Source organism: Astatotilapia calliptera, chromosome 5, assembly GCF_900246225.1.
Source record: "Astatotilapia calliptera chromosome 5, fAstCal1.2, whole genome shotgun sequence".
NCBI classification, from domain to species: Eukaryota; Metazoa; Chordata; class Actinopteri; order Cichliformes; family Cichlidae; genus Astatotilapia; species Astatotilapia calliptera.
In genome coordinates, this window is record NC_039306.1 from 11,850,796 (window position 1) to 11,878,179 (window position 27,384).

The window sequence follows — 27,384 nt, forward strand, 5'->3', positions numbered from 1 at the left end:
GCAGCAGTCTTACCCCGGCTGAATTACAAGGTCAACAACACAAAACACAAAAAAATATTTTTCAACACAAGCACATATTTTGAAATTATGAATATTTCACCCAGAGGAGAACAGTTTGTGTTAAGAAAAAAATCCAGAGGAATCAACATCCATGATTTCTTGAGACAATTTAAAATAATTACTGACCTCACCAGATGAAGTTTAACTAAAGACACATGACTCAAATCTGCAAAAAACACACCAACAAGTCTCTCATGAAAATGAGTGAGAATACAAAGTTTTCTCAAACAGGACAAGGTGGCATTTTATTTAGTTATTTACTTACTCATGTTAACTTCAACATTCTTCAGTTACTGGGTAGTTTCTTCATTTTTTTGCTGAAATTCAGCTCTGGGTTTTTGTAAGGTTGCAGGCTAAATGCAGAACATCTGTTTCCTGTTACTGTCAGTGCTATAAGTGCCAATACATCAACAAAATGTTTGCTGAAGTACTTAAAGCACTTTTGTATAAACCAAACAACTCCTTAAAAATTTGGAATACCAGTAATCTGAATAAGTCAGTTCATATCAATATCACCTGAAGTATTTCAAACTATAGTAAATCTGCTGCTGTGTTTTTGTAGGAAAGAAGATTTGCTAAACTATCAAGTGAACATATGACTTAAAGACTTTTAGCCCCAGTGCGTATTTAAACTATACCATTTTTTTCTTTTATATGAAAACAGATGCACTAATTTTATTGATTTGGTTTTAGATTTGTTGATTTATTTATTTTAAACTTAAAATTGAACACCACATTTTGTAGTGACTCCTACACATGGTGACTCAGTGCTGACAGGGTGTATCCAGGGTTTGCCCGCATTTCCAGCAGCAGTAATGATGAGGATGCCATGCTTGTCCGTCCTTCGCCATGAGAAAAGACTGGCTGAAAATCAGCTGGAGAAACGGAACAGGAGGGGGGATGAGAATGATGTGAGAGAGGACACAAAAAATAAAAACAAAAATATTATTCTGATAAAACAAATTATATCTGTGGTGTTGCGTAGAGTTGGTAGACTCATTTCCATTTTTATGCAGTCATTTATTCTCATCTGGGTTTAAAACTTTTAGTTCATTAAATCCACATAAGAATAAGCTATGTATATACGAAAATACTTTAAAGCTTTGTATTATTATCTACTATAACCTATAACAGGGCCTTTTATTGTTATTTACCATTTAAATAATTTGTAATAAATGTAATAAAAAAGGAGCTAAAACATATTTTTATTATTAACAAAACAGAAGAACTGTATACAGGCTGTCTGAAAAAAGATGCATTTTGAAACTATGACATCACCCAATGTTTTTAAAGTCTAGGCTTCTGTTGTGACTGTTGACATCTAACCTTTTTGAAACGAATGACATGACTGAAACCCCCCCCCCCAAAGATGCTGCAGACTCATGCATTAGCATCTAGCAGGTCACAAGGGAGGCTGGCACTCAAGCCTGTCTTACTTTATTCTCCTTATCATCACCATTTTAAACAAATGGCCCGGCATACTTTACTAAATTAATATCATGCACGTTTTATGATAGTTTAAAGTAGCACTTCAGTCCATCAGGAAAGTGTTTGCAGTGGTTGTGGATGGATGACACTGCCACATAGAGCTGTCTTTTCATACTCAAATGCAAAGGCATAATAAAAGATGGACTTAGCGAAAAAGCCAAGAGCTTGCATTCTGTGTAATGGCCACCAGGGGGTGTTTGTAAAAAGACTTCTCGTACGATAGAAACCTGTGAGGAAAACAGCCTTTGTCCTGACCTCTGTGAAAGTCCTTCTAATGTGCTAGTGGGCTCAGTAACTCACTTTAGGTCATACTGAATAAAAAAATAAAGTCATTTGTAAATTTGGTTCATTCTCAGAGTCAGAAAGAGGGATTATAAAGTGCATGCTCAAGCAAAAATCAAAGTTAAAGAGGTTTAAATGTGACAGCAGTTAGTATTTTATGGTAGTTCCTCTCACATGAACACCTTATTTACAGTGTGTGATAAACTAAATTATTGCTATGTGATGACTTAACAGTAGTATATGGTATTGTTTTGTTTCAGATTTTCTGATTTCATGAAGTTCAGACTGCAAACAGATCACCAACACTTACTGATCAGCAATAACTACAGGGAGTGAAGCCTCACCTCGTCGCAGCCCGAGCACCGTGGCCACTGTGTCTGACAATAGTGTCGTCCGCAGAACAGCTTCTGATTGGACCAGAAGTAGACCAGGTCAGCCAACATCTGGCCGCACTCTGAACATACAAAGCACTTGGGATGCCACAGGGCAGCGTGGTAACCTGCACGCTCTGCATATACTGCAGGACTGTCCTTGGTAACTTCACCTTGGCAGCCGGTGCAATGCTAGAGGACAGAAAACTGTGTGAGAGGTCAAGTACGAAATTAGTGAAACAAATGTAGAGTCTCCTGATCCACAAGAACTTTGGTTTAAATCAAAACAGAAAATTCCCTCCACAGGGAATCTAGAAGGATTTCTGGATCCCGATCAGTTTAAAAGATGACATAAATCTCCACCTCACTAATCAACCAATCACATGACTTCCCCAGGTAGAACAGGTAAATATACATCTGATCTCAGTTCTTTGAGCACACATGGTAGATGCAACTTTGGCACGATTTTGCCGTTGCAACACGTGAAAGTAAAAAACAAGCATGCTGTTCTGTTCTCACTGAAATTTGATAGAAAAATAGAAATATTTTCAGTAGAAACACAGAAACAGGTTTTAATTAGAACTAGAGATGGCACGATACCACTTTTTTATGTCCGATACCGATACCGATATCATAAATTTGGATATCTGTCGATACCGATATGAATCCGATATAGTGTTTTTTAATCAACAAAACTGTTTTTTAAATATCTTGCTGCATTTTGTATAAGTTCATACTCAAGTTTAAAACAACAACTACACTAAAACTATTCTGTTATACCTGTATGCAAAAGAGAATATTTCATAGTTCAGCAATACTGATCAATCTAACTTAAACCTACACCATCCTCCCTATTCTGGTATTTTAAAGAGTACTTAGCATAAATATTAAGCAACCTAACTAATAGGGTTCCAACTCCCAGCAACAACAAAAATAAATAAATAAAAAATAGGGAACCACCCCTCACGCGCCACCTCATGATGCTTAATCGACGTAATCAACCTTAATTTGATGAAGTGTGAAAAAAAATGCACAGAAATCAATTATTTTTCAAGAAATATTAAATAGATTCAACAGCTTTCTTCAACAAAATTGCAGACTGCACAGATGGTACCTTCCCAAAGGAAAAAGTACTATAGCTTACTAGGGTATATTAGACTTAATAGTTACTATATACAGTAATTGACTTCTATTCATTTTACATCAAATTAAAACTTTGGGTGTCAGATAATTAATTATTAAAAACAAGACATTTTAAATGAGAATAAGAAAGAAAAGTATGTCTTTGTGCCCCCTTTTCCCTGTTAATGCCCTATCGGCCCCCCTGGCTAAACTTTGCTAGATCCGCCCCTGCACAGTTACCAGCGTCAGCTACGTAGAAAAAGATCCTGGAGTAGAAAGTAATATTAAATACATTCTAACAACAGCTGATCAAGCTTAAATGTGCTGCTGTTGTTCAGCTGCTGGTTTCCTCTTTCTGGTGCAAAGTGGGCCAAAAGCAAACAAGAGACACGGACTCGCGACAGAAAAGCCGATCAGCTGATCATTGATCAGTTTCATGATTGAAGTAGCAGCAAGAAGAGGCAGTCGCTCCATATATCGCTTGTTAAGCTTAACGCAGGAATGCTTTACAAACATTCAGAGATGGACTTACACACTTGCTTTACTTCTCTCGGGGATAACTTTGTCGGAGATGAAATGCCGGGTAGCTAGCGAAGCTCCACATGCTATCCAGACCACCGACAGGTCCCGCATGCCACAGCCGCTCTATCACGTGATGCATACTGCTCCGACGTGCTAACGTTCTGAGGTGAGTTAGGCGAGTTGCAAGTTTTCTGAGGTGCTTTCGTGATATTTAATGGATCGGATTACATTTTTTATTTTTCTCCGATATCCGATCCAGTAATTTAGGTCAGTATCGGACCGATACCGATACGTAATATCGGATCGGTCCATCTCTAATTAGAACCAGTATTGCAAACAAGACTACAAATCTTTCTTTAGTGAAATAAAGGGAGCAATAGTCGACCAAAGAGTCCCAAAAATAGGCATAACTGGGCAGCGTTGGCAACATTAAGTGTTTCAAGTCAAACTAAAACCACATTTAGTCATCCAATTTTGCAGTTTTTTGTTGTTACAAGAAAGAAGAGCTGGCTGGAGGAACACGGTGAAGTTAGTGTTTGATTGAAAGGGGGCGTGATGCCCCTGTGCTGTTGTTACACCACACTGAAACAAAGCAAACAAACTTGCCCTACATGTCATGAGCAGACAGCATGTTAGCGGTACTGATCGTGAAATAAGACCTGAGAAGTTGGATAAGGAGACTTCAGCAGGCTGTTGTGCAGAGTCTGTCTGTGAGCTCAGTAACACTTTCTGCTCTTACTGTTGTTGTGACTGTATTTGATTGGTTTGATGTGAATTCGATTTCCTATGTACAATTAAAAGGTTGTATCATGAAACAAAAAAAACCCTAATCATTAATCGAAGCTTTCTCTCTTTTCCTTCGTATTGACAGATCTGCAGCTGGTAACAGCTGGTGATTAAAGCATCCAGGGTCATACACCCACTTACATATTCAGTCTTGTTGTTGTATTCTGTCCCATTTGTGGGGGAGGCGACACTGCTGTTAGATGAACCGTGATCCTGATGCTGAGGAGCATCCTTCTTATTGCTGCTGCTGTGTTCCTTCACCTCCTTTGCTGTCCTCTGAATGGCTGCTTCCCTCAAAGCTTCACCCTCACCGGGTAAGGCCACCTCTCCTACTCCCAGCACTTCCTGTTTGTACTGCTTCACAAACAGCAGCATGGAGGAAATCTGCAGGAAGAATGACTCCATCATGAAAGTGATTAGCCAACTTTTAATCTTTTGATTATAGGTGGAATGATTACATACTGCTCAGGTTATTGATAATCATGTGTGTTGAACTAGTCACGGCAGAGTAATTTACCTCCTCCTCACTGGCCAGGCTCTGACACTTCATGGGGTCCTGATCGTAGGCGGGGAGCTGGATGAGGAGCTGCCTGCGTCGCTCCAGCGCTCCAACAGTCCCTGAGACTGGCCTCTGACTCTCTGGGAGGAGCTCCATGTACTGCATGGCCTTCAACAGATGATGCAGTTTTCACAAATTCAATCTCTCGATCTTTTCCCACTGCTGAAACCTGAGCTTATCTAACACATTTTAAGCCGTCATCGGACTCTCCCGATGTCGTCACTGACACATCTGTGGGTTGTCAGATTACTTCACCAGAGTGAAGCAGTGACTAAAAGTGTGGTAGTGGGTTGGAAAACGCAAACAAACAAAAAGTGAGGGATGAACCAAACGAGATGTTCAAGGTTTTTAGAGGCACATCTGGAAAACAGTCCCCCAGTTGGATTTGGATCTGCCTCTACAAGTTCAACCGCAGTAACGTCTGTCATCTTCATAATTATAGGCTGGGAAGCCTGAAACATACTTGAGTCAGGTTTTAATGGGACAGTTCATATTCTTCATACAGGAAGAGCAGCACCAACTGAGGTAAATCTGAACTAAAGTGTCCTGAGTGAATAAATAAAGGAAGAAGTTTGAGTTGTTAACTTGATGATGAAAATAAAATGTAATTTCATGCATGAATTTTTCTTGAGTTTTCAGGGTCCTGGATTGGTGACCCAGTGTTTGTGTTTTTAATTTAAATTTTACTCTTTGAATTATGGTTTTCTGTCGTATTATATCCATTGTTCCTGGTTTCTAGGGTTCTGTTCTGTTTCTGCACCTTGCCTCGTGTTTCCATGTCTCAGTATCTAGTCTGCATCACCATGAATGTCTTGTGCTTCCTGTTTTATTGTGATAATCCCGTTCAGTGTGTTGAGTGGCATGGATGGCTCAGTAGGTAAAGTGGTTGCCCCATGATTAGAAAGTCGGGGACTCAAATCCACTGAACGGCTACCCTGAAGTACCCCTGAACAAGGTACCGTCCCTACACACTGCTCCCTAGGCGCTCGTGTCTGCCCACTGGGTGAATGGGGCAGCCCATAGGAGTAATTAGTCCCTATGGGGACATACACATTATTATTATTATTATTATGAGTTTTGCTTCTCTGTGTCCTGTTATGTCAGATTCGTCCCAGCTGTGTTCCCGATCCTCTCATTGTCCTACTTGTGTATTTAAGCTCTGCGTCTTCCTTGTTCTTTGCTGGTTCATCTGTACGTCTTCCCGTTCTTCATCCCCTACATTTCATCTGTGGTGTTTCCATGTCTCCGTTTCCTCATTCCCAGTTTCAGGTTTGTTCATATTACTACTACAGCTGTTTGATGGGGTATTTCTTTGGCTATTTGCATTGTCCATTTATTCCAGAGCTGTGCTTGAACAGGTAGCTGGAAGCAATAGCTGTATGCAACAGCTGAGCTAAATAATATCGCTAAAATGGAGCTCTTTACCGTGTTTGTGGTTTTGGTCCTGTTACGTTATTTTAATGTATCTATCTGAAAAATATCCTGTGGTATCCAAAATCCATCCACTATTTTTAAATGAAAGAATGAAAGAAAAAGAGAATCAGCAGCAGTCTCCTGCACTCCACAGTGAATCCTACCAGTTTCTGGTTGAGGCCGGCAGGAGCCCAGTCATATGTGGTGGTGTTGAAGGTCGGGTCTTTGCGTGACACCACCGGATTGGTGACAATCATTCGGTTTCTCTTGTACATGCGAAGGCCACCACCTCCTTTAATCTTCGCTGTCAAATGGGAGCAGGGCGAGTCTGCGAGCAGGCGTCCTATTCGCTGGTCGTCTTCAAGGTCATTTCCAGGAGCGTGGTCGACCGTGCTGCAGCCACACACTGTGCAGGCTTTTCTGGATAGAAGAAACACCAAAAAGGATAAGCAACGATTTAAATCCGTTCTTGTCATTTTACGTTTTTGTTTTGTTTTTTGGCCAAATATTACTCTCTTTGGCTTGCTCAAATAAAAGCCGTTTGAATGCAAGACAAGAACATTTAACTTGTGTTTTTCCAGCTTGCCTGGTTATTTCTTCCATGTAGTCTGAAAACTTGGGAGTCTGGGCATGTGGTTTGACAGCCTACACCCATATGGTGTTCAGTCACAAACATATTTAATATTTTTCTTCAAAAGGAATGAATGTGTAAGTAGTGAGGGAGCAGTGGTGAGACCACTAAAATTTTACATTTCCTGTACAGGAAAAAAAATGAATTAAAAAAGGGGGGAACTGTACCTCCAAGTATGTGGCTGAAAACCAGAGCAGCTCTCCTTACATATGAGACAGATTGCTGCACGTCCTCCTCCTCCTGCACCTCCTGCAGTCTGCTTTATAGACATCTAAAGAGAGCACAACACATCACAACAGATAAAGGGCTGCACAATTAAGGCTGCACTTCTAGTCAAAGCATAGCATTACGATCTCGTGAGGTATATCTGTAATTTAAATATACTCATCATGGACATGGATGTCATGGTAATTATGCACATTTAATGATTTCTTTGAACTGTTCTTTCTCTAGGCTGGAATGACTGTACAGCACACACCTTTAATAACTTAAAAAGAAAACAAAAAAAGAACTGAATGCACATGTTTGAAGTTAATTTAGATTTTTTTCTAATCTCAATTGAGTCAAAAGTATGTACATAGACTCAAATATCAAATATAACTATGGTTGACCACTTTACCTGGAATAACCACATTCAGAGTTCATTTAAATATGTTGGTTTCTTGGCATGGACCTGGCTTTAAAAGCATAATCTACAAATTTTCAACAGGGTTAAGTTTTTGGGAAAATCATTAGGCAGAAGAGAACGGATGGATGGATTACTCAATCTATAAAAGGGTTTATGTTTTGAAGGGAGGAAGGTTCAGGGCTGAAGCAATCAGCTTCATGGGCTCATCCGGTTAGAATAAGAAAAGCAGCCATCTAATGCAGAATTATTTTCAGGGTACTCCTTTTATTCTCAAATAAATAAGGCAAAAAAGGAAGGAAACAAAGACACACATGGACTGCCAATGCTGAAAGAAAACAGAGATTCAAGTTACTCATTACCTTAACATTACATAAAATAAAAACCCAAACAGAACCTCACCTCAGCTGCCGCCCCGTGTGGAAGTGAGGAAAGAGTGAGCCAAAAGTGAATGCAGTCCTTATGTACTGTGTGACATATAATGTGTGACAGGTGAGTGCAATCAAGGACAAGCACCACACCCAATCAAAGGTGAGAGAACTAAACAAGGTGCATCTGGTGAAGTGAGTGGGTGTGCTGGGATGTGCTAAAAGGTGGGTCTCTACAACAGTTTACAAATTAAATGGAAGGATGGATGAACGAGTTTTCTCCCACTAAAGTCTAACGGACACTAAATGACATCGAGGGGAACTATTTTTCAACCACGACTAGAAGTCAATAAAAATCTTCCAGCTGGTGCTGAACAAATTTTGGTTATTAGTCACTTTTAATAGTTTACTTGTCTGAATAACAGTAGGTCCTTGTTTTTTCTTTAATATGTAACACTCACTTTAAACAGATATGCTCATCTATGTACTATAGGGAGTGCAGAATTATTAGGCAAGTTGTATTTTTGAGGAATAAATTTATTATTGAACAACAACCATGTTCTCAATGAACCCAAAAAACTCATTAATATCAAAGCTGAATGTTTTTGGAAGTAGTTTTTAGTTTGTTTTTAGTTTTAGCTATTTTAGGGGGATATCTGTGCGTGCAGGTGACTATTACTGTGCATAATTATTAGGCAACTTAACAAAAAACAAATATATACCCATTTCAATTATTTATTTTTACCAGTGAAACCAATATAACATCTCCACATTCACAAATATACATTTCTGACATTCAAAAACAAAACAAAAACAAATCAGTGACCAATATAGCCACCTTTCTTTGCAAGGACACTCAAAAGCCTGCCATCCATGGATTCTGTCAGTGTTTTGATCTGTTCACCATCAACATGATGGAGCATTGTCCTGCATGAAAATCATGTTTTTCTTGAAGGATGCAGACTTCTTCCTGTACCACTGCTTGAAGAAGGTGTCTTCCAGAAACTGGCAGTAGGACTGGGAGTTGAGCTTGACTCCATCCTCAACCCGAAAAGGCCCCACAAGCTCATCTTTGATGATACCAGCCCAAACCAGTACTCCACCTCCACCTTGCTGGCGTCTGAGTTGGACTGGAGTTCTCTGCCCTTTACCAATCCAGCCACGGGCCCATCCATCTGGCCCATCAAGACTCACTCTCATTTCATCAGTCCATAAAACCTTAGAAAAACCAGTCTTGAGATATTTCTTGGCCCAGTCTTGACGTTTCAGCTTGTGTGTCTTGTTCAGTGGTGGTCGTCTTTCAACCTTTCTTACCTTGGCCATGTCTCTGAGTATTGCACACCTTGTGCTTTTGGGCACTCCAGTGATGTTGCAGCTCTGAAATATGGCCAAACTGGTGGCAAGTGGCATCTTGGCAGCTGCACGCTTGACTTTTCTCAGTTCATGGGCAGTTATTTTGTGCCTTGGTTTTTCCACACGCTTCTTGCGACCCTGTTGACTATTTTGAATGAAACGCTTGATTGTTCGATGATCACGCTTCAGAAGCTTTGCAATTTTGAGACTGCTGCATCCCTCTGCAAGATATCTCACTATTTTTGACTTTTCTGAGCCTGTCAAGTCCTTCTTTTGACCCATTTTGCCAAAGGAAAGGAAGTTGCCTAATAATTATGCACACCTGATATAGGGTGTTGATGTCATTAGACCTCACCCCTTCTCATTACAGAGATGCACATCACCTAATATGCTTAATTGGTAGTAGGCTTTCGAGCCTATACAGCTTGGAGTAAGACAACATGCATGAAGAGGATGATGTGGACAAAATACTCATTTGCCTAATAATTCTGCACTCCCTGTATGTTTGGAAATTAGCCTCGCTTTATACACATTAAGACTTTTTAAGACTTCTACAGCTGCCATCACTATACAAATAAGCTGCACAAATGAATGTAAACCATTGGAAAGCATTGGTATTGTGCCATTGTGTGTTATTCGCCCTGAGTATAACTGGCTTGAAACACAGATAGCTCAACCAGCTCTGCAGGTAGTCAGTTTTCCAAATACACATATTTTAATTTGCTGATGGCATTTTTTTTTCAATTGTAAGTACATGTCTCATGTGATTCTTCATTTTCTTCTTTACTCTTTTTTTTACAATAATGTAAGTGAATGCCTGATTGACAAAATAATCATAACTAGGTTTTTCTGTAATGTTTAGCCCACTTCCTCTGCTAATGAGGACTGTTAGATGTGGAAAGTATGTGAGTCCTGACTGAAGAAAGAAATGCAAACAAAAAGTCCAAGTCATTAGAGACTCGTGTCACGCAGAGAAGACAGACGAGATACGGGGAATTAGACAACATTTCCAGACAGTTTGACTGTGGTGATGATGAGTACGATGATGGTGTGTGAGGAAGCACTGGGCGAGACAGAAGACGTGTTTTGTTTTTTTCCCCAAACATTTCTCAGTGGGTGTGGGAGGAAGAAAAGGGAGTGAACACCACACACACACACACACACACACACACACACACACACACACACACACACACACACACACACACACACACACACACACACACACACACACACACAGGATGGATGATCTCATCGTACCACCCAGTGACTTCATCGTCACTGTCCTGACAAACACAGCAGATTCCCCCCTTTGCTGCTCTTTATCCTGTTTACTCTGTTAGCATTGCGTACATTAGTTACAATGAAAACACATTTTTTTGGACTTGTTAAGGTTACTTGATTAGTTTTCTGGAGAAATTTAAAAGAGAACAAAGTTTGTGCGTCTATCATGACTTAAAACAACCACCTGTTATAGTGTGAGTAAACAAGAGGCAACTCACTAACTCGGTTCTCACGAGAATACAGAGAAACGGAGCTGAAGTGTTTCTGGATTCGCAGCTGGGAGGGTGCGGGAATTTGGGGCAAGTTTAGGTGGAGAACTGGCAAATTTAGCCCACTTTGACCAACCTTAGACTATGCGTGGTGACCTTCAGCTGTCCAGGATACAGTTACAGCACCGGGGCTTTGCCTAATGCAAGTATTTTATTCTGGCTTGCCAGAGTATTAAAAGAGCAAACTGTTTTGGCTTTCTGGCTTGTTAGGCATTTAGTTGTTATAGCAAACAGCTAGCTTTTATGTCACTACTGACAGCTAAACAAAGAGCAACATGTGAGTGATGGCAGACTGTTTCTAAAGGCTTTGGCAGGAAATCTGAAGACTGTGCTGCTGAAACAACCTGCTGCTATTTGTCTGGACTGTCCACCTATCCATCTGTCAGCAGGCATTAGCTCTCCCATCCCTCCTAAAAGGCATTCGCTCACGTAACATTGCTGAATACATGCAGAGACACACACATTCGAACAAGATATAGACATACAAACTAAAACCTCTGCTCCATTCAAGTTTTCCAGCCTTTTCTTTTAACCTTGCAGCAAGGTCATTTCTCTGTTTTTACTCCCATCCACACAGCTTAAGTGAGGATACAGGCGTCTTCCAACCAACAAAAAAAAATGCTAAGAAGGAATTTGCCAAACAAAATGAAATTGGGTTAAAAAGTGAAAGATGATGACATTAAAAAGAAAAGAGGTTTCTTTGGGTTTAAATGTAGAAGGACACTTATCGTCTTTAAAAACCTTTGAACATCCATGAATCTCTGAAGCTCTGAGTTTTGGCATTAAAACGTTCATCTAACTCTAGGAAAGAAGGCAAACATGTTAGTAATAACAGGGTTCCTTTTCAGGCAGAGTGATGAATCTGATGCCACCAGCGAGGTGTAAAGACAGAGACGGAGAGTGTGTTTAAGTGTGTTTGACTGTGAAGCGACTGGTGATTGGTGCGTGTTGAAAAGGTCACAGCTGAAATAGAAACAGCTGAAGAAGAAAAAGACTTCATTAAATCCCCTTGGAGTACACTGACTGGCTCACTGTGTTTATTGTTGAGTAATGAGTGAACATCAGTCACCAGGAGGTCAGAGTGAAGCACCTCACTGAGGTTTGAGGTTTGAGTCGAACGCAGCTTTAATAAAGGGAAATTTCACCAAAGAAGGCAGTGTGATTTCTGTCTTCCTGTAGAAAGCCAGTTTGTCAGATGTTTGTTTGAAGAATTTTTACTAATGAGTCATAGTCAGAGCAGACGTTACTCAAAAGCTCCTTCAAAAAGAAAATAAACAAGCAGATCATGCAGTATTTTTCTTTTTGAATGGAGGTTTTTCTGTACTTCCAGAAATGCCTTTTTATGACTATTAACTTATTTTTAAGATATTTTCTCCACGTGCTTTGGAACAATTGACCGTATATGATCGGATTTGGGGAGTTTCCTTGCCATAGATGCAAAATGTTAATTTGATCATCTCCGAGCCACCTTTTGCCCTCAGATTGCACCTGGATCTTTGGAAAACTTTAGTCTTTGGGATGTTTTTAGTTTTGTTAGTCTTTAAGAAGCAGCTAGACAAGCAAAAGCCCACAAACTGGGAACAGCTTGGAGCACCAGTAAGACAGGAATGGGTGGCCATCAATCAGAATTTAAAAATACAGACTCTTTGCATACATTTGTCTTGTGGAATGCTTATGATTTTTTTCACTACATCATAGAAACATGTAAAAAATATGATGTAAATAAAAACTGAAGTGTATGAAACACAAGAAGTCACACACTTTACATTCGAATCATGTTTCTCGTCTCACTTCTGTTTGTCCTTCTGTGCAGAATATGATGAGTGATGTGTGAACTGTGCACAGGATTCAACACTGTTTTAGCTTCTCAGCACATCCACTGAGAGTAGTTTCTATGAATATACCTGCTCGTGAGTAGTAGAAAGCTTTCTTCTTTTCATTATCTATTGTTACTTTTCAGCTTTTATTTGCTGTTTTGTTAGGTCTTGGAGAACCATATTCAATTTCAAGAATGTTAACTGCACTTAGAGAACATGTCTGGCATTAGGACTTGAAGGCTAATGTCTCACGTTTCATGTAAAAACACCAAGAAACTCGATAATAATACAAAACCGAAGATCATCATAAAAACAACACCAAGTGAGATCCAGTATCACGGGAACTAAGATTCACACTATACTTGAAATAATAAAAGAATCAAAACAGGAAATCTCAAACTCAACTGGTCAAATCATCAAAAACTTCAATAGAACAGCAGCGAAGAGATAAACGAAAATAAACATAATAAACAAAAATCCAAAAGCTGCAGGGAACAAAATCAGGCGCCATGACACACTTCAACAATCTCATGTGCCTTAGAACAAGACAGACCAACAAATCTATCTCAACACAACACACAACACATACAAGCACAGTCTTTATCGGCAAAACAAACAGTACAGTAATTAGAATAAGTTTATTTTTTAACAAACCTCACTCTGCTGCAGGGCAAAGGGATCAAAGTGCAAATTTGAATCTAATAATAAAAGTCCTGATCCATTATAGAGTTAACACAGACCCAGACAATTTCTAACATTCACAATTATTACAGCTGATGACAGGAGGAAGCTGTAGCAACCAGACAAAACTGTTTTGTTTGAGCTACCATGAACCCTTAAATTACCGGCTTATTGAACATGTTATGAATTGTCTTCATTTACTTATATGCATATAAGCATGCATATATGCAGCATACTAACCTTTGTCTCCAGTTAGTTTGGACACCAGTCATACTGACTACATATTTTGGCAGCTTTATTCTTACCTCTGTTCATGACAACAAAAAATACTGAACAGTGTTATAAGCTGAGGAGAAAGCTTCCTTTTTCTGAGGAAAACGTGTGGCCGTTCTATATTTAGGAGTCAGATAAGGCGGGTATGTTGTAGGTGGGTACACTTGGCTGAGCTTCACGAGTAATGTCAAACACGTTGGCTATGTGAAGTGGAAACTACAGGAAATGCTGTGAGATAAGAGGCTGGAGGTCACAGAGGGGCAGCATCTTGACTTTGAATCAGAGCTTTGGCACATGGCATCCTCTGCATTTCCTGCTGCTCTCCATTTAAGACAAAATTGGACAAAAATGCCACGAGTGAGCTGCTGTTTCCAGCTGTGTCACAGTCTCCGGTTACTATTTAAGAGTAAACAGTGGCCTGAAGGAGGAAAAGGCTGGATAGGATAGTGGAGACCACAGGGAACTTTTATTTTTACCTGTAGTATACATATTTAAATCGGTTGCTGTTGGTGACTGTGTTTTGGGGATTTGTATTATTTAGTTTATAGTTTTGCAACATTTCCTGCTTTCAGTCATGAGATTGTGGATTCATCATTTTTATTTTTAAACTTTTACTGCAACAAAAGTGATCATTTTATGGCAACCTTTCTTTTTCTTTGTAACCTCAATATTCATAATATGAAGCTTTTTGGGGGGCGGGGGGGGGGGGGGGGGAGTTAACAACATGTAACAAAAGAATAACGAGAGGGGTGCATGTATGGGGGCACACTGCAGGTTATTTCAATGCTGGTGATGGCGGTTTTTCCAGCTCGGGGGTATAAAGACAGGGCTCACGCCACAAACAGGTGACGCTGATCTGTCAGGTTATCATCCTCGGACTGATGTGACCTCTGGACAAACAGCCAGAGGCCGAATTACAGGAGGGATCTGTGGGAAACAAAGTGCCGCCAGCACAGACCCAGCAGGCAGATCAGGACCTCGTGGTCATGGATTACCTTCGCTGACTGAAATAGAAACCTCCAGCTGTTAGACTCAGACTGCAGAGAGATGTGTCCAAACTGACTTTAGCCTACAGCACTTATAAACATGACCAGAACTGATCACAGTGACTAAAGCTTGCAGAAAGCTCGACTCAAGCTGGACTTCTGTTTTTATTTGTTTGGAGGTTCTTCCTCATTGGGTCAGATCAGGACATCGGATGTAATAATGTAATCTGAAATCAGAAATCAAATTGCTGTAAAGTGTGTTAAGTGTGTGTAAGCTCAAAGTGTGTACGTGGCCCATTATTCATTTAAAGTTAGAGGGTGCCATCACTGAGTTCAGCATTACAAAACTGAGTGCAGCGTGGTTGTGTTAGAGTCACTAATGCTGCTTTCCAGCTTACTATGATCACAATTACTATTATTACTATGATTACTATTATTAAAATGTTTTCAGCTTCTACAAGAGTCACTTTGCATGACACAGAGCTCAGAATAATCCTTATTTATATCACACTATCTTATTCTCTCTTATTCATTACCTGTCCATCTCCTTTTAAACCATCAAACTCATTTCTCTGTTTTTCTGCATGATAAAGAAACACTGCTGTATTAAATGAAAGAAATCTGCCAGAATTTAATTGCAGTAAATTGTAAGAAATAAATGTGTAAAATTACAGAGAAAGCTCTGGAAGCTCAGACTGTCCTGTAATTATAAGAAACGTCTTAAAAATCAATTGCTTAATTACCCTTGGTGTAGTATGAATGGCAGAGGAGGAGGTTTTTATCAGCAGGAAAAGCTGTAAAACGTATGAAAATACAGTTAAAAGACTAAGTCTATGTCCTCTGTTATATTTTCCAAAGATGTGCTGAATTGGAATGTTTCCTGACTGGATTTTGGCCCCTGGGCCTCATGTTTGACATCCCTATTTTAAAGCAACTTTCTTCTGATTGGTTGCTCCTCAGGTATACCTGAGATGACCATATTAAGGACACCTGTCTTTATCTGATGTCATACAGATCCAAGTCTAGAATGAAACAGTCTGAAGTCTCGGCTTTTGCTCACAGGAATTACTCACACGCACACTGACCTCATTATGTGAAACTTTGTGTTTAATGTGAGCATACACCACTGCAACTGCATATAATCACAGGAAAGAAAGAAAAGCAGGATAGGTTACCTTTAAATGAACATCATACAACTCAGATGACACTTGATTTTCTGTATAGCTAAATAAAATAAAACCTCTCTCAGACAAAAATTCGTGATCTTGAACACTGATGAATGAATGTTGAAGAAATGTGAGATTCTTCTGAGGCTTGAATGTAAAACATCCACACTCATAGCTGACAGAGATTTCAAACCTCTAAATGTCAGGAAAGCTCACTTAGGCACATCACAGAGTTCCTTCTGACCTTACACTGATGTGATGTGCCACACCAGCAAGTGACCCTCTGACCCACTGACCTCCACATCTGGAAATATCTGTGAGCAACAATCTGTACTGATGCAGATGTTTTTACCTTCTCCATGGCTGAGTTCACGTCCATGTAGTCCAACGTCCGTCGGCAAGCTGTCTCCTTGGCTCCTCGACTCCGTCTGCCGCCGCTCTTCCAGAACAATGAGACTTTAAATTCCTCTCCCGTTGACCGCACTTCCTCACTCTCCGCCCACAGTCGGTTCTGCTGCCACTCTGCTCCGCCGGCCCTCCACAGCTCACAGCAATTTAACCGTCCACACCTTCATCAGCCCTCCTTTCTTTGTCCTCTGCTTTTACATTTCTCTCTTCTCTACACTCAGCAAGATTAAAACTGACCTTTCTCCTCTTCAGCTGTAAACTCCTGCTTTTACTTTTCCATTCAGCGTATTCCCCCCACTCTTCCCTCCTGATCTGTGTGGTTGCCAGCTCTGCTTCTCCACCCTCTGCAACATAAACTGAGCAGGTTTCTTCACCTCTTGATTTTGTTACAACACGCAAGGGGGGAAACTGGGTTGTTTTTTGTTTGTTTTTTCCTGCAAAATTTCTAATCTTCCAGTTTTACAGTCTGCTAAGTGGGGAATTCACACTGCTGTGCTAAATTTTGCAGGCACTTGCAGTGTTGACTGTTCCAACCACAGCTGCATTGTCCCTAATCACAGCTGCTCTCTGCTGCAGAACAGCACACAGTTGGGACTAACTGGATCAGTGAGGCCTGACTGAACTGTTTGTGTTTTTAATCTCAGACAAAGACTGAGAGGGAGTCCCTGCTCACACTCCTCCAGCCAATCAGAGTCACCCTGTAAAACTTCTCAGCCAGTAGGAATGGCTGAATTTCCTCCTCCTCCTCCTCCTTTTCTGCATTTTCAGTGTGGCTCAGAAAAGCTTAGACCAAGGCATGAGCAACACACCTCAGGTTTGCAGGTCCAGACGAGGCCTAGTGGTGACTAACACGGCATGGCCGTGTTTTTGTTATGGCTTTGATTTCTTCAGGATTGGTCTTAGCGGGCTGTTGAAGGTCCTGTGAGTGCAGAACAACGGCTTCATAGCTGAAATGTTCTGGCGATCCCTCTGACTGTTGATGATCGTTTTCTCTCTCATCTTGTGCTTTTATTTTGTAGCTATCTGTGTCTATCAGAAATAGCTACAAAATAAAAGTCTATCTCTGCAGCTACACCTTCTTGTCTCTTTCTATGGCTTAAAGCACACAGCTTTGAATGAGCAAACTAACATTCAAATCAAGCTGATATGTTGGCCTGGTCTGAGCTCTTCAGTCTGCACATGTTAGTAACCCACCCTTTTTGACAGTAAAGTCATTCACTTGTTAAAAACCCAACGCCATTGCAGATAGGCCATTATCACACCTGTTTTGGTACTAAAGGGATATGTTTAGATCCTTTGAGGCACTTTATGTCTGTAATTGATTATGATGATGTGATTTATATGGATGCTTTGTCAGAATCCTTACTGATGCTAGATTCTGTCTATCATGGAGCACTGATTCAATATAAAGGCTTGTACTATTCACTGTATGCTGTATGCTCAGGTTGAGCGGTCTTCTTTGTCATGTTATAGCCCTAGCCACTGAATTGTTGTTATTTATAAGGCTATTCACATAAAACAGCACACATTTGCTGCCTTCTTACTTACTGGCTTGCATTCATCAACTCAATTTATCAAATGAGCATTCAGCTTTGCAGCTCCTTGCTCCTGGGATCAGCTGCAGAATCAACTAAAATTTCAGGAACTGCCCTCACTAAATGAATTGAATTAATTAAACGAAGTCACTTCAGGCTGCAGATGTTTTCCTTGAATATGTTTAACTTTTTTTCTGGCATTATAGAATTACTTTTACTAAAGCATGTGTTTTTGTTATTATTTAAGTTTCTAAAGTTTGTTTGTTTCTGTGTTTCATTCTTGTCTCACATTCTTCGCATCTATACATACAAATTATTATTATTTTATCTTATTGATCCCTTATGTGTTGATTTAATTGATGTTACTTACGCACGTGAATATTTTTTGCAGTGCAAAACCATCCACAGGAGGGCAAAAGCCACTTTATTTTTACTGTAGTGAGGATACGAGGGAGGAAATAAAGCGGATTTGAACGCAGCCAAAAATTTCCCGGGAAACGATACGACGTAATAAACCCTGCCCCTCCATCGCGCTCAGACAAAAGATGCGTTCGCTTTATTCTGCGGCTCGACCCTAGTTGTTTTTATTAAGGTCATCACACAACAGGACGAGCGGTCGTTCTGCTCCTTGTCTTAAAGCGAACACACCGTGCTTTAAGTTCCCTCCTCTTTCAGGCAAATACACCAATGAGAAAGCAAAACCTCAGCCGTCTCTCTTGAATATTCATGATTTTTCGCGGGCTTTGAGTGTCACATGGTCCTTTCGCGCGAAAAGCGACTCACTGTAGGAAGAAGAATAAGTAGCTTTTGAAGCAGCAGCAAGACAGAAACGCAGCGATGGCGGTGAGTAAACTCATTAAAAACAGGAGCAGTGCTCTAATGGGAGGGCTCAGCTTGTAGGCAGAGGCGCATTAATCTATACGAAGCAGTTTTTACCAGTCAGCTTTAGTTTTTCTGGGAAAATAAACTTTGTTCATTCGTCGAGTCACAACAATGACAGAGAGCGTCATCAAGAGTTGATGTAGAGCTTCATTCTTTGCCAGATATCAGAATTAAAAATATACGTTATGAAGTTTTTAACTGCGCGTGTTTTGCTAAGAACCGTTTTTCACCTTCGTAGACTGGACCCAAAACCCGTTGTTGTTTTTTTGTTCCTTCGCTGTAAAAAGGAGACCTGCCATGTGGTCAGTTAGCTTGTTTTTGCATCTGTAAACCGTCTCAAGTAACAACCGAGGAATAATAAAACTTTTTTGAATCTTTACACCCCTTGCATGAGTCCTTACATCTGGAATAATTGATTATAGTTTACTTACAAGCCATGTTGAGCTTTAAATGATTGGTTTCAATCAAGTAAAGAATCATTAAAAGATCATTAAAATACACTGTCCTGTAATACTTAAGCTATTAAATTACATTTTGCTTCTAATGTTGGCTCGCCACATTCTTAAGTGTAATAAACATGTCTTACAGTCCTACTTTTAAAGATCTATGGTCTTTAAGAAGTCACACAGCCCTATGAGTTTTTCTTCCCTTCTTAGATAAAACTAACTACTAAAAGTTACCAGTTAAAAAATATTTAAAAAAAATTTCAAATTGATGTACATCAAAACTACTTGAAGACAATAATCCTTTGACAGCAGTGGCACAATGTACCAAATGTATTAAAATGTTCTGCCCTCATCACCATCTCTACCTACTGTCTTTCTTGCTGCTGCCATCTACCGAAAACAAAATGCAAAAAAACCTGAATCTGCTAGAAGAAGAAAAATAAAATAAAAACGCAGACTAAAATTAAATGCTGTATGTGAACAGTGGAAGCTGTAGACAATGTCAGGTTACTTTTGGCAGTAAAAATAAGAATAATTTATTTGTTCTGAATTCGTGTTGTTGACAGGATTCCTCAGAGTCATACCACATGGCCACCAGCCCCAGCCGAGCCTCCAGGAGGGGAGACCTGACCTCCAGCCCCGGACGAGACTTGCCGCCCTTCGAGGATGAGTCGGAGGGGCTGCTGGGAGATGGACCCTTGCCTGGGGAGGAGGAAGAAGATGGAGAGGAACTGATTGGAGATGGAATGGAGAGGTGAGCGTGGATTTAAAATGGCCTTAAAGCTATGAACTCTGTGGGGGTTTTTTTTGTTTTTTTTGTTTTTTAGGGCTTCATAACAACTCTGTCTCTGTTCAGGGATTACCGTGCCATTCCAGAGCTGGATCAGTACGAGGCAGAGGGTTTGGACCTCGATGATGAGGAGCTGTCAGAGCTGTCGCCAGGAGCCCGAGCGGCCGCTGAGGAGGCCATGAGGAGGAGGGACAGGCAACAGGGAGCCAGGGGGCGCGTGAGGCCAGGATTGCTCTACGGTGAGGCTTGAGTGTGTGGATATTTGTCAGGGTGGTGATGGGTAGGCTATGATTAATTCTTTCATTTTGTTGGCTTCCAGACAGCGAAGATGAGGATGACGAGCGCCCGGCTGCTCGGCGAAGACGGCTGGCTGAGAGGGCAGCAGAAGGCGATGGCGAGGAAGAGGAAATGATTGAGAGCATTGAGAATCTGGAGGACATGAAGGTTTGTGATGACATTGGAGATGAGCTAGCACACAGAGGTTTTTCAGGTCCGGCTGTTTGGGACGTCTTTGTAACGTTTTCACATGCTCTGCAGGGCCACACAGTGAGGGAGTGGGTGTCCATGGCGGCACCGCGGCTGGAAATCTACAACCGCTTCAAGAACTTCCTGCGCACACACGTGGATGAAAACGGCCGCAACGTCTTCAAGGAGAAGATCAGCGACATGTGTAAAGGTAGTGCAGTTTTCAGTAAACTTTAATGTGTGGAAAAATACAATTGTTGGCTGATTTTTGGCAATGTTTGAATGAATCAATCTGAACCTGTAATCCAGAGAACAAGGAGAGCCTGGTAGTAAACTACGAGGACCTCGCAGCCAGGGAGCACGTCCTGGCTTACTTCCTACCAGAAGCTCCAGCTGAGATGCTGAAGGTTAGTGAACTTGTCATCTTGCTTAATGTCCTTTACTGTGCCTTTTGTTCATGCATTTATATTTAACTTTAGCGGATATTAAATGCTGTGAAAGTTAAATGTGAGTGTCCTTCAATTATTTTCTCCGGTGCGTGTCTGATTGTTCTTTGCCAGATTTTTGATGAAGCTGCTAAAGAAGTTGTGCTTGCCATGTACCCAAAATATGATCGCATTGCCTACGAGATCCATGTCCGCATCTGCAACCTGCCTCTGGTCGAGGAGATCCGATCACTCAGGTAACACTTCAGTTTTTACCCAACAGGTATTTTCAACTTGAAGGAATAATTCACAGTAGTAATGAAACTAAGGCGAGACCTCCACATTAGTCTTGGCGAGGCACATCTGTGGCTCTTCCAAAAAGGGCCGTCTATATATATGAAGGAGCTACTTAGGTGAAGCTTTCTGCTCTTTACCAACTGTTTTCTTCTTCTGTTGTCCTCTTCAGGCAGCTCCACCTGAACCAGCTCATCCGGACCAGCGGCGTGGTGAGCAGCTGCACCGGCGTCCTGCCTCAGCTCGGCATGGTCAAGTACAACTGTAACAAGTGTAACTTCGTGCTAGGGCCCTTCTTCCAGTCCCAGAACCAGGAGGTGAAGCCGGGTTCCTGTCCAGAGTGTCAATCCCAGGGACCGTTTGAGATCAACATGGAGGAGGTGAGGGGAGGGCCGGGCTGGCTGATGGTTGGTTGTGAAAGTTGTAGTTTGTCTGCCGGGTCTGTGCCCAGTCTGAGGATTTAAAATTACTGCCTCCTTCCTGCAGACGGTGTACCAGAACTACCAGAGGATCACCATCCAGGAAAGTCCCGGTAAGGTGGCTGCAGGTCGACTCCCTCGCTCCAAAGATGCCATCCTCCTGGCCGACCTTGTGGATAGCTGCAAGCCTGGAGATGAGATTGTGAGTCTGTGTAAAGAAAATAAAATTGTCATATTTGAGGCAGGGAGGGTTGAAATTGATCAGAAAAGTAGAAATTAAAGACATTTGAGGCTAGATGGAAATAAACGTTTAGTCACATTTGCAGAAACATTAGGGTCGAGAAAGAGTTCATGCTGTGTTGCAAAACTAAATCAGTTTCATACACATGTAATTTTCAATGTATATTAAGGACTTAGAATATTCACAATCTGTTGTTTTAAAGTGATGCATGTTTTTCTGCTTATCAGGAGCTGACTGGGATCTACCACAACAACTACGATGGCTCTCTGAACATGGCGAATGGTTTCCCGGTGTTTGCCACAGTGATCCTGGCTAACCACATCACCCGCAGAGACGAGGGGGTCGCCGTGGCCGAGCTGACTGACGAAGACATCAAAGCCATTGTTGCTCTGTCTAAGGACGAACGTATCGGAGAGAGGGTGAGTAATCTGATACAAATAGTAAAAATGGAGAAAGGATGTTATTTCGGCTCTAAGGAAATAAAACAGATCACCCAAAAAGTAAAAATTCAATTGTAAATGGATGATGTCGTCTTTTAAAATGATCTTCTGATTGTAATTTGAAGTTTGAAATTTGAAATCTCTAGATTTATTAATTGAAATCTCTAGATTAATCTCTAAAAATTTAGATTTTTATGAAAGCTCAAGTCTCTAATGTTAAACGGCAAAGAATATTTAGAAAACAGTCTAGAAATAAAACCAACTTTTAAAACAAAACATCCATCCATCCATCCATTCACTTCCAAAACAAAGATTTAAAAAATCCTGTTGAATTTAATAAGTCCTTCCTATTTGTTTTAGATGATTCAATGCTAACTTACAGCTCAGTGTCATGAATGAAAATCAATCCCAGTTAGGCAAAAAAAAGATTGACGCAGATGGTCCACTTTGGCGACCCCTAAAGGGAGCAGAGGGTTAGGGTTAGAAAACAGACACTTATCTGTTAATTGTTTTTAGGAGTGTGACCACTGTGGCTGGTGTTGCCGGTTTCCCCAGCTAACTGCTCTATTATTATTATTATTATTATTATTATTATTATTAAAAACATGATGAACTGACTGTGATAGCAGATCTGCACTGGTCCAACCACTGCAGTGCAAATGTTTTGGTAACTCCTTTTTACTGTCTGCAGATCTTTGCCAGCATGGCGCCATCTATCTACGGGCATGAGGACATCAAGAGAGCGCTCGCCCTGTCGCTGTTTGGAGGGGAGCCCAAAAATCCAGGTAAAGCCTCTCATCTCTGAATTCGAAAGAATAACAGTGGATCAGTTTGTCCTCCCTTTAACTCTCCCCTTCTTCTCAATTCTTTCTTTTCCAGGTGGGAAGCATAAGGTGCGTGGGGACATCAACGCGCTGCTGTGCGGAGACCCAGGAACCGCCAAGTCCCAGTTCCTCAAGTACGTTTCAACACACAGTCGATGTTGTCAGTGGCTAAAGTTAATTAATTGATGGAAAAAAATAAAGGCCTGAAGTTTACATATGCAGGGCTGTATTTTGTGTCTCTTGACCGCAACTGTGCAACAGAGGTAAAATGTTGATGAAGAAATCTGTTGGGGGAGTAAAAGGATTGTTTCAGAAGATGCGCTAACGTGTTTCCATCTGCAGGTACGTAGAGAAGGTCGCGAGCCGTGCGGTGTTCACCACAGGTCAGGGGGCCTCCGCCGTTGGTTTGACCGCTTATGTTCAGAGACACCCAGTGAGCCGTGAGTGGACGCTCGAGGCGGGAGCGCTGGTGCTGGCCGACCGTGGAGTCTGTCTGATCGATGAGTTCGATAAGGTGAGCTGAATCCACGTATCCAGATTGGTGGGCACCCCCTCCTTCTCTTAAAAAAATAAAAATAAAAATGTGCATGTACCTGACTTTGTGTCCTCCCAGATGAACGATGCAGACAGAACGAGTATCCACGAGGCCATGGAGCAGCAGAGCATCTCCATCTCCAAAGCTGGCATCGTCACCTCGCTGCAGGCCAGATGCACAGTCATTGCTGCTGCCAACCCCATCGGTACGTAGCAGTCATATTTATTAGCTCAGTATGTTGGAGATGGATTCATTTTAAATGCTGATTAAGCTATTTTTGGCAGTTGGTTATAATCTGAGCTACTCTTTACAAGGATGCATAAAATAAATGGACACGTGCATGCAGCTTTTATGAATATATTAAAAAGTGAGCGTTGGATATAAGTCAGTGAAGTCTGAGAACAGGCCTTTTGTAATTAGTCCAAAGGAAGTGTGAGAGAGGCCTTTCAAGAGCAACATCATATCTCTTGTTTCCTGGCAGGTGGCAGATATGACCCCTCCCTGACTTTTGCTGAGAACGTGGATCTGACGGAGCCCATCGTGTCGCGTTTTGACGTGTTGTGTGTTGTTCGAGACACCATCGATCCCGTCCAGGTAGATGCAAACACACCTGATGCTGAGCTGCTGTGGGACACTGTATTTCTTTAGATCAAACTACAACTGAACTGGGATAATCATCTGTCTTCACCTGCTCTGGTGAAACTGACTAGTACTTCCAAATATTTAACTGAGAGGATTTATTATGTTTGTCATCCACCTCTTCCTCCTCATCTCCTGAACTGACGTCTGGGCTCTAACACACGAAAACATGCTTGTTTATTCCCAATATTGTTGCAATAACTGATTACCTCCTCTCTGATGTAAATTTCACTGTGGCTCTTCTGTTCTTCAGGATGAGATGCTGGCGCGCTTCGTGGTCGGTTCCCACATCAAGCATCACCCTAGCAGCAAGGAGGGGGGAGTGGCATTGGAGGAGGTGGTTCTGCCCAACTCATCCGACGTGCCACCGATTCCACAGGAGCTCCTGAGGAAGTACATCATCTATGCTAAAGAGCGGGTACAAACACATGCCACACAGATCCTCACTCAGGTTTATTTGTTTCTCTCTGGCTGGAATATCATAATTATGTAATCAGCCTGAAAGCTTGCGAAATGAGATAGCTGTTGTTTTACATTATACGTTGTTTTTGTTTTTTTGTGTTACAAGTTTTGTCCAAACAAGATTTATTTTAACAAACAGTAAATAAATTATAAGAATTTGTAGGTAGGTGGGTGTATTGCAGCAAATTAAAGCTAAAGAAAATTGAAGGTAAAGTTTGTATTTTTTGTGTCTGAAGGTTCACCCGAAACTGAACCAGATGGACCAGGACAAGGTGGCTCGCATCTACAGTGACCTCCGTAAAGAGTCAATGGTGAGTCTGAAAAACTCCTCCCACTTTATCTCTCATTTACACATAAACATGTTTTTGAAATCCAGGGAGAGTAACTGAATTCGTCAAACCACTAAGAAAGAAAAGCGTGTGAGAACATGTGCTATACTCAAATTTGTTTCTCAGAGTCATCAAACTATTCATCTGTGACTGTGGAAATAACCCACTCTGGTTTGGTGTCACAGGCCACAGGCAGCATCCCCATCACGGTTCGTCACATTGAGTCCATGATCCGCATGGCGGAGGCTCACGCCAAAATGCACCTGAGGGACTATGTACTGGAGGACGACGTCAACATGGCCATCAGGGTCATGCTGGAGAGCTTCATCGACACACAGAAGTTCAGCGTGATGAGGAGCATGAGGAAGGTTTGTGGATGTTTTCTGTTGGCCTCAAACATTAAAATGCTTCTTCTCAAAGGCGAACGATGGACACATTTTTAGATTCAGTAAGACTTGTAGTTTAATTCAGTTTTACATGCAGAAAAGGCTTTGAAGTAAATCCAGTAATGTCTGAAAGCAGGGGCAGCTTTTTAGCTAACTTGAGGTAGTTTATTGGTACCAGGTTGCCAAAGGGCAGATGTATTAAGGCTAAACTAAGAACAGATTATTGATGTTTAGCAGCAGGTTTTCACCAACTTTGTAAATGTATTTATTATACATGTACTATACATGCAAACAGCCACTTTCTCTTTTAAAACCCTATAAATTTATGAAAAATCAACAAAATGAAGTGTCTATGGAGCGTGTATGAAGTGTATGTGATTCTTCCTGATTGTGTTTACTGACCTCATCTAATATTTTTGTCTGCTCAGACGTTCGCCCGCTATCTGGCCTTCCGCAGAGACAACAACGAGCTGCTGCTCTTCATCCTCAAACAGCTGGTGGCCGAGCAGGTCGCCTACCAGAGGAACAGATACGGAGTCCAGAACGACACCATCGAGATCCCAGAAAAAGATCTTCAGGATAAGGTACTGAGAGACACACACACTTTAAATTTATTGTCCTCCTAGTCGTAAATACTCTTTTATCTTAGAAACTCACACTAAGGTCATTATAATAGGATGTAGTAGGGTAGGTGTAGGGAAATCCTTTCATCAGAGCAGTCAGACCTCCAGTGTGTAATGCTCAGTTGAACTTCAAAAAAATCAAATAGTAAAATGTGAGCAAGCTGGTGAACCCATTCAAAAGTGTGTTGGTTCCTGGAGGTCTTAAACTGATCACATATTTAATGAAAATGAACACAATCCTGAACCTGCCTGACTCTCCTGCTCCTCCCCCTCCAGGCGAGACAGATAAACATCCACAACCTGTCGGCCTTCTACGACAGCGACCTGTTCCACTCCAACAAGTTCAGCCACGACGGCAAGAAGAAACTGATACTGCAGCAGTTTTAAGAAGCCTTCCAACCTCACTCCTCTTCTTACACCTCCTACATTATGAGCTCTTACTACGGTTTTGGTCATACTGGATTCAGGACTCTTAATTTTGGCTCTGAACTGATTGGAGGTGACTGAAGAGCAGCCGCTGTTGAAGGACTGTTATAAAAAGGATCATCTGATAAGGAAGATTTGACTCTGAAGGCAGCAGCTGATGACCACACTGTTTCTGATGGATTGATACCGGTGGTGACTGTAAATTATTTTAGATAAGCAATTCGTCAACAATAAATAAACTGCATGAATAATAAAAATAAAAAAAAAGAGAAAAGGAACATGTTTATTCTGTGCTGGGGGTCGCTGCATCTGCCTTCAGGGGGGGTTGATTGTAAATAAATGTACATGTTAATGTGGCGCCGTTTATTGTTTTGCGTAATGTTATCTGAATGCGTTGTTACATTGTCCAAACTCACTGACTTTGTATTTCAGACCTTGTTGCTCTTTCTCGGAGGTTTGTGCTCTCATCAGGAAGTTAATGTAGCTTGAACTGAAACCTCCATGCTTCATAAGTCTGGTTAAAATAAACTAGTGCTTGATGATGTCACTGTTTGCTTCATGATGGATTGCAGCTCTGTTTTGATTTCAAAAACGTATTTCATCAATTACTTGTCTCTGCTCTGACTTTTCTCCATGTAATTTAAAATCATCTAAAATGCACTGAGTGAAACGAGCGCCTCAACATTTTAGTTGAACTTGCAGATTGAGAGAGGTGCAAATTTTCTACACTTGTTATAAATGCATTGCCAAATTCTACCT

At 41.1% G+C, this 27,384-nt stretch overlaps 2 protein-coding genes across 3 annotated transcripts; one reads left to right on the plus strand and one right to left on the minus strand.

Annotated features, from left to right (window-relative positions):
• Nucleotides 1-227: 227 nt before the first annotated feature.
• On the minus strand, nucleotides 228-16,487 carry lmcd1 (LIM and cysteine-rich domains 1). Of its 2 annotated transcripts, none has more exons than XM_026167259.1 (7): nucleotides 16,409-16,487; nucleotides 7,402-7,505; nucleotides 6,768-7,023; nucleotides 5,149-5,298; nucleotides 4,773-5,015; nucleotides 2,175-2,393; nucleotides 228-935 (listed from the first exon to the last, which is right to left on the minus strand). In XM_026167259.1, exons 1-7 carry the CDS (start codon nucleotides 16,433-16,435, stop codon nucleotides 825-827), a joined length of 1,110 nt encoding a protein of 369 aa, XP_026023044.1. In that variant the 5' UTR covers nucleotides 16,436-16,487; the 3' UTR covers nucleotides 228-824. The 2 variants fall into 2 exon arrangements, with proteins under 2 accessions (XP_026023044.1, XP_026023045.1); XM_026167260.1 differs by lacking the exon at nucleotides 16,409-16,487 and adding an exon at nucleotides 8,262-8,377.
• A 2,241-nt stretch (nucleotides 16,488-18,728) lies between these two features.
• mcm2 (minichromosome maintenance complex component 2) lies at nucleotides 18,729-27,187 on the plus strand. The gene is made up of 20 exons (XM_026167261.1): nucleotides 18,729-18,842; nucleotides 19,894-20,081; nucleotides 20,184-20,356; nucleotides 20,437-20,561; nucleotides 20,655-20,793; nucleotides 20,892-20,989; nucleotides 21,143-21,264; nucleotides 21,474-21,681; nucleotides 21,788-21,922; nucleotides 22,189-22,380; nucleotides 23,093-23,186; nucleotides 23,281-23,359; nucleotides 23,568-23,739; nucleotides 23,839-23,965; nucleotides 24,242-24,354; nucleotides 24,653-24,817; nucleotides 25,098-25,172; nucleotides 25,376-25,558; nucleotides 26,005-26,160; nucleotides 26,476-27,187. The coding sequence occupies exons 1-20, from the start codon at nucleotides 18,837-18,839 to the stop codon at nucleotides 26,584-26,586; spliced, it is 2,661 nt and encodes an 886-aa protein (XP_026023046.1). The 5' UTR covers nucleotides 18,729-18,836; the 3' UTR covers nucleotides 26,587-27,187.
• The last annotated feature ends 197 nt before the right edge of the window (nucleotides 27,188-27,384 follow it).

Excerpts from the sequence above, each read along its gene's own strand:
- lmcd1 (XM_026167259.1), bottom strand. The coding sequence starts at position 16,435 with ATGGACGTGAACTCAGCCATGGAGAAG. Across the intron at positions 7,506-16,408 it reads TGAACTCAGCCATGGAGAAG|ATGTCTATAAAGCAGACTGC; the intron begins GTAAAAACATCT and ends TGCTCTCTTTAG. Across the intron at positions 5,299-6,767 it reads CCGGCCTCAACCAGAAACTG|GCCATGCAGTACATGGAGCT; the intron begins GTAGGATTCACT and ends CATCTGTTGAAG.
- mcm2 (XM_026167261.1), top strand. Across the intron at positions 21,923-22,188 it reads GCAAGCCTGGAGATGAGATT|GAGCTGACTGGGATCTACCA; the intron begins GTGAGTCTGTGT and ends TCTGCTTATCAG. Across the intron at positions 24,355-24,652 it reads ACACCATCGATCCCGTCCAG|GATGAGATGCTGGCGCGCTT; the intron begins GTAGATGCAAAC and ends TCTGTTCTTCAG.